At 38.7% G+C, this 6,525-nt stretch overlaps 1 protein-coding gene across 1 annotated transcript in view; it reads right to left on the bottom strand.

Moving 5' to 3' along the window:
* LOC122084280 (leucine aminopeptidase 1) overlaps nt 1-3,888 on the bottom strand; it is a 15,735-nt gene extending 11,847 nt beyond the window's left edge. Inside the window, exons 1-6 of the mRNA XM_042652383.1 lie at nt 3,554-3,888; nt 2,992-3,412; nt 2,706-2,900; nt 2,247-2,472; nt 1,604-1,730; nt 1,408-1,503 (exon numbers count right to left, since the gene is read on the bottom strand). Of these exons, the coding sequence (XP_042508317.1) occupies nt 1,408-1,503; nt 1,604-1,730; nt 2,247-2,472; nt 2,706-2,900; nt 2,992-3,412; nt 3,554-3,751 (1,263 nt within the window). The 5' untranslated portion in view covers nt 3,752-3,888. The remainder of the gene's footprint in view (nt 1-1,407; nt 1,504-1,603; nt 1,731-2,246; nt 2,473-2,705; nt 2,901-2,991; nt 3,413-3,553) is intronic.
* Nucleotides 3,889-6,525: the final 2,637 nt, after the last annotated feature.

Here is a 6,525-nt window from a genome sequence, read left to right as displayed (position 1 = left end):
GTCGAACCATTTCTCCCTCACTTCCTCCTCAGCCGCTGGTCTCTCTCTCTCTCTCTCTCTCTCTCTCTCTCTCTCTCAACAAAATCCCAATTACTCAAAATCACGGTTGGAGAAAAAGAAGATGAAATGAAAGGATTTAGGGCTCAATTGGGGGTTTTGATTTCGGGTTTTTGATTTGGGAAAATAGGATTGAGTCATGTGTTTTAGTCAAAAGGGTAAAACCGTCATTTCAAATGCTCACTTAACAAAGACTGAAGGTAAGGGGTGCAAAAGTAATTTGGAATTATGCAAGGGGTGTCTCTCTAATAGTGGCATTCTCTAGGGGGTGGCGCTGTAAATTGTTTCATTTATTAAATCAAAATAAATAGAAACACAGGGGTAAGGAAAAAGACCTAATAGAGTTTTTAAACATTTTATGTAAAGAATCAAAAAAGAGTGTGCAAAGGCAGAAAAAAAACATATAGGGAAAATCTTGTTGGCTCCATTTGGTTACAAGGGGAATTAAAGGGAAGGGAAGGGAAGGGAAGTGAAATTTTCATACTTAAAAAAGAAATGTTTGTAATCATTACCCCATGTGACTATATCATTAACTTCAATTATTCCATATTCGGTTATTAAATTTCACTTTACTTTGCATCCAAAACCCTTTTCTGTAATATGTAAAATAAAAATTAAATGTAAAATGTGTCATTATTAAATATGATTAAAAAATGAAGCAATTTACACAATCACATGGGATCACATGGAATAATGATTATAAAAATTTCACTTCCCTTCCCCTTAAATATCCCTTGCAACCAAACATAGCATTTATAACCAAGGTTGGTGAAAAAAAATCATAACCTTTAATGTAAGGCTGGTTACAAGAGCACCCAACCCCAGTTATAAATGAAACTCCAACACAAACATCCACCCAAAAGCTAGGTCAAGAAACAGTCCCAAAATAGGTGTTGGCTAGGGTTGGTAGGTCTGAATCAAATAACAATAACAGTATTTAGAACCCCAAAATATTGACTGAAGTTGGAATCAGATCTAGCAATGAACTGAACTTGAGAACAGTACCTGGACCTTAGAGGAAATTAGGACAAATAGGAAGATTTACAATATATCTTCATACAAGCCTCAGGTAATCAACTCTCCTGGTCGAGTGGCTCTCTTATAGAGCCCAATAAAATCCCAAAATATTATTAATGACATATGACAAGTCACTTTCAAATTATTATGAAAACCCCTTTTTACCCCTACATTAAATAATTTTGGGATTAAGATAATGGGCAATCAAAAGAAGGTTACAACTTCTCACTTCACTGTCTTGGTGACAAAAATATATAACCAACTATCATAGAGTCATCCCTAAAGTCAACAGCTCCATATTAAATTCTTCAGTTCAACATAAAAAAGTTATACCTCAATTGTTTTCCCATTTGAAGCCGTAACGATGTCACCAGGTCTCATTCCTGTACCACTTATCATGTTCTCACAAGCCGCAACAATGAAATGTACCTGGAAATTCAACACCCTAAACCTTGTTCAAACACATACTTCGATTTTTAGTCAGTAAGTATGGATCAGTTGGGCCACGTGAACAACAAACAAAACTTGCCTCTACTCCTGGAGGTTTGATTTGACCAAGGGCTTTTGCTGCACCTAGAACTGCTGCTGAACCTCCCATGTCAAATTTCATGAGCTCGATTGAACAGCCTGGTCCCGTCTTGATATTGTAGCCACCACTGATAACATAGAATTCAATAAACATCCAATATAAACCATAAGCTATTCACGTAAAGTCTCAAAAGGTAATAAAAACATCAATGCCAATGCCTATTTTCTACCCACCCCTCCCCCAAGCATTATTTCACTTCCTTCAATGGTGTAACAAATATAAAATTGGTGTAGAAAAAAAAGTTGTGGTAGAACAGAATGACATGTCCTCTATCTATCCAAAGACATTCTATATCTGTACTAATCAACGTAAGCTAAGGAAAATCCTAAGCCAAGAATCAACCAACCAACCAACCAGCTGGTCTTTCAATCTATTTCATTATTTAAAAATTGGGAAGTTACACATTGACAACCTCAATCCAAAATCTATAAAATGAGCGGTGGGGAGTATCAAATGTTTTGAGACCTAGAAGGGCTTTTGATTTTGGGTGATACATCAATACACTTTCCAGAGTTCCCATCTTGAGAATTTTCAGAAACCAATATGGAAATATGGAAAGCACATTTAGAAAAGAAACAAGTACCTGTCAAAAGTTAAACCCTTTCCAACTAGACCCAACTTGGCTTTGACAGGCCCTGTTGGTGGTTTGTAACATAAATGGATAAAATGAGGAGGATTCTCAGAAGCAGCAGCAACACCCAAATAAGAACCCATTTTTAACTCTTTGCACTTCTCCACATCCAATATATTTGCAGTAAAAACATCACTGTACATGGAAGCAATTTTGGAGGCCTCTTCAGCTAGTACACCTGAAATAGGAGATGCAATCAATTATCAGAAAACTCACCGACTTCTGCCCCAAAAAGCAACATATAAATTCATGACAGTAGAATTAATTATCTCTTCTATCCATCAAACAACTTGACCACCCCAGAATTGTGCACACTGATGACGCAGATGGTTGCATGGTACATTTTCCAGTCCAATATGTTGAAGACGGCATCATAAAGTTAGTACTGGAAAAATGAGAACTGTTACGAACCAGGGGTAAGTACATTCGCGGGTGCATTAACGAGCTCTCTTCCGAAAATCACCCCAGAACAAACATCACTAGTATACTTGAGCTTCTTCTCTAATTCGGGAGCAGACCCAAAACAAATAATATCGACCGATTTCAGTGAAGGCTTCTTCGACTCTGACTTAAATCTATTGTCTTCGAAAATCCCCAGCACAGTTCCTACAACAACAAACCATGCCAAATTGAAGACTCCATTTTTGGAATTTAATAATAACATCAATCTCAATTGCAGGAAGCATTAAAAACGTACCAGAAGCTATGGCCGAAGCAGTGAGAAGCTTTGAATCGACAGAAAGCCCCTCAGAGGAAGCAAGAGTAATGGCCACATTACTAGCTTGGGCAGTTTTGGCAGCAGCAGCAACGGCCTCGCCAAGGCTTTTGTAAACACTAGCAGCCGAAGATGGCACGCACTGGCCGAGCCCAATCAAACCGATCCTCTTAGAACCCAAACCGGGAAGCCTGAGAAGGGTGGACTGCCCAGCTTTCCCAGTGAAATCCTCCTCCGTGGTTACTTCAGCCAACAGACCACCCAAATGGGTATCCAGCTTTTTCATAATCGAGTTCTCAAACTTGGAGTTCTCATCCTTGGCCATGTCTTTCTCTGTGACACCGACTGCAAGAACGTCTCCCTTCCATTCCACCAAATCGATATCTTTTGCAGCGAAATCAATCTGTACGAAATTTTGTCAAACACATAAAACCCATTTCAGATTAAGCCTAGATAATTTCAGATATTCAGAGTCATGAACCCAGTAAAAGCTAACACAAACTAATCCATGGAGAAGGGTTTTAGTGATACAAAGATACGATACCTTGGGGACATCGACATGAGCAGGCTTAGTGAGGCCGAGAGTGGCCCGAGTAACAATATGTGCCATACGCAATCGTCGAAGAGAACTGACGGGGGAAGCAACAGAGAAGCTAAGGATTGGAGAGGGGCTTAGTTTAGAGAGGATTGGGGTGGAGGAAACCACCAGAGAAGAGAGAAGTGAGACAACAGTAATGGCCATCGTCCGGCGAGTGGAGTCACTCTATTTATTGAGGAATCGAAGGACGTTGCGATGACAAGGTCAATACCTCATCAGCGTCATGGGTGCTCGCTTCCAATTTCCAACAGTCCAAATTCCGTTGGGTTATTATCAAAAAAAATAAAAAAAATCCCTTTCCCATTTTCATTTAGGGTTATTTTTTTTTTCAACAAAAAAAAAAGTGATGAACCCATATTTATGGCAATTCCAAGTTTCCAACTTTGAATCTGCAGTTAACAACTCTTCCCAATTTCATCTCCCGTCTAGTCACTACAATCTACAAGGTAGCTTCAAAGGCTGGAATTTTTTTTTTTTAATAAGAAAAGAAAAATTCCTTAAAATTTAAAAAAAAAATTAATATATATATATATATATTCTGAATAAGATATTGGGGAGAGGATTTTTTTTTTTTTTGGTAGAAATATTGGGGAGAGGATTGACGTTCTCTTTTTAAGAACTCAAAAAACTAAACATTTTAAGAAGTTAATTACATCATCATCTAGTGGTTTAAGATGAAAATTAAGCTTAGTCATAACTCAAAAATTCACACTAATGATTATTTTCGGTGCATAACTTAATCACAGTCCACACTATTGACAAAAGACTAGTGGTTCCCTTACACCAGATCTGGCAACACTTTTACTCCAAGAGCCATTGTAATATCTTTATTTGACTGTAATTTATTGGTCCCCATTGAAAATCGGCTTTGAAACTAACTGGCCAAATATTATTTTCCTTTTTTTTTTTCTTCTTCTTCTAAAGCATAGCTTAACCACAACCTCATCCACCATTGCCCGATTGGTTCGGTTTGGTCTTGTAAGACCTGAACCCGAGAGAGCTAAGTCAGATACCTTATGAAACATAATGGGATGACTGTAAACTCAGGTTGGCCGGATGAGTTGGATTCGGTGCCTAATGAAGTCCGTGTGCCCAAGTCATGCACTTGCACGTATCACCAGGCCATGTACATATAATAAAGGTACGTATCCTTATATTATGTCAAATACGTGAGTTAATCAATTACTGAGAGTGAAATATGTGTCGGGGCCAAACCCCATTGGAAATCCTAATGTTTTGGCTAAGTTTTGGCCGACTAATGGGTGGTCATGGTGAGTTGGACCCACCGGTGTGACCTACCATTCTAGTCATTAGATATTTTGACCCAGATATAAATAACATTTATTTCTTTTCTTTCTCCTCATTTATTGTTTACGAAGTGGGTGAGAAAAGTAAAAAAGAGTGAGAAAAGTAGGAGAGAGAAGCGAAGAAGGAAGAAACGTGGAAAAAGATGATCGTTGTGCATCGTCGGGGTCAGATCCTTTGAATCCGACATCGGACTAGCGACCCTCATCTTGAGATCTACAATTTGAGGTGAGTAAAGACTGTATATCTTAAACCCTCATGAAACCTTAAGTGAAATCCTATGATTTGGGTAGGAATTTTTTAGATCTTATTAATCCCTCTTGAGAATATGAATCTAATATTTAATAAAGGACCTATATGTAGTCTATGAAGGTTTTAGACGAAGAAATTGCAAGATTTGAGAAGCATTTGTTGATCTCTTAAGCTGAAGAGAAGATTTGAGGTTTTTGAGGTGTTCTTAAGCAAAGAGGTAAAACCCAAACTTGAAACTTTGAATCGATCCTAGATCTATGATGGAATTATGACATAAAACCTTAGATTTGTAAAAAATACGATTGAATCGACTCGTGGTGGTTGCCCTAAGGAGAGATGAAGAATGAGAGTGAACAGCAAAATCTCAATTATGAGTGGTGGGTGCCTGAAAATGGTTGGACCCACCAATTCGGAGCCCGTCTATCTTAGATGGGCTATTGGCTCAACCGACAAGCAAGACAAATGGGAACCTGGGCCATTGCTCCTAGCCTGTCGATCCAAGCAGAGCCCTTAGGCCAAGCGATGGGCAAGGACCAGTGGGCATTTGACCCACCACTACTGGCCTACCAGTCCTTACAGGGCCTCTGAGTCGAGCGACTGGAAAGGACCAGTGAGTACCTTGCCCCCCAGTTGATTACCAATTTGACCCTTCAGGTTCTGATTAGACCCAAATTTCTCGTGCAACCTTTTATAGTGATTTTAAACACGTTTGGATCATCATACCTCATTAGTTATGAGCTTAAAGTGGAAATATACTAAACTCGATCTCTTTTATGATAGGCTTCACTAGAAACTCACGCCAGATCTTCTTCATACTAAAGGTGATCATTGTACACAATTAGTTACGTGGGAAGTGGACATTGACTTTATTTTTGGAGTATTTTTGCATCATTTCATTATTGTTGTAGGCTAGCCATGTCATCATTTCATTACTGTGTGTAGCCTAGCCATTCATGAATGCCATTTGCATGCATTGACGTGTGTATTATGAAATTCATTTATGACTTGATTGTTGATATCTTTAATTGTTATTCTTACTTTGAATTATGAGATGGATGACTTTAAATTATTGAATATGAAGTATTGTTAGATTAGATGCCGTAGTCGGCTTTAAAACAAATGCATTGGTGGCTCGTGGAATGGGATGTGGTGGTACTATGCAGTCGTACTATCTCATATAGGAGCATGCAGTTAGGAATGACATATTCCTGTGCTACGACCCTTTCCAACAGGGGTTTAGGTGTTAGGTATATCATTGGGGGAAAGCCCGAGGTTGTGTACCAACGGTGGCTGTTAGAAGTATGCTCAGTCGATCACTAAGATGGTCGACAACTTTGGTGATATAACAAGAGGACCAATCG

The sequence above is a fragment of the Macadamia integrifolia genome, chromosome 7 (genome assembly GCF_013358625.1).
Source record: "Macadamia integrifolia cultivar HAES 741 chromosome 7, SCU_Mint_v3, whole genome shotgun sequence".
NCBI lineage: Eukaryota > Viridiplantae > Streptophyta > Magnoliopsida > Proteales > Proteaceae > Macadamia > Macadamia integrifolia.
This window is presented reverse-complemented; position numbering and strand designations above follow the sequence as displayed.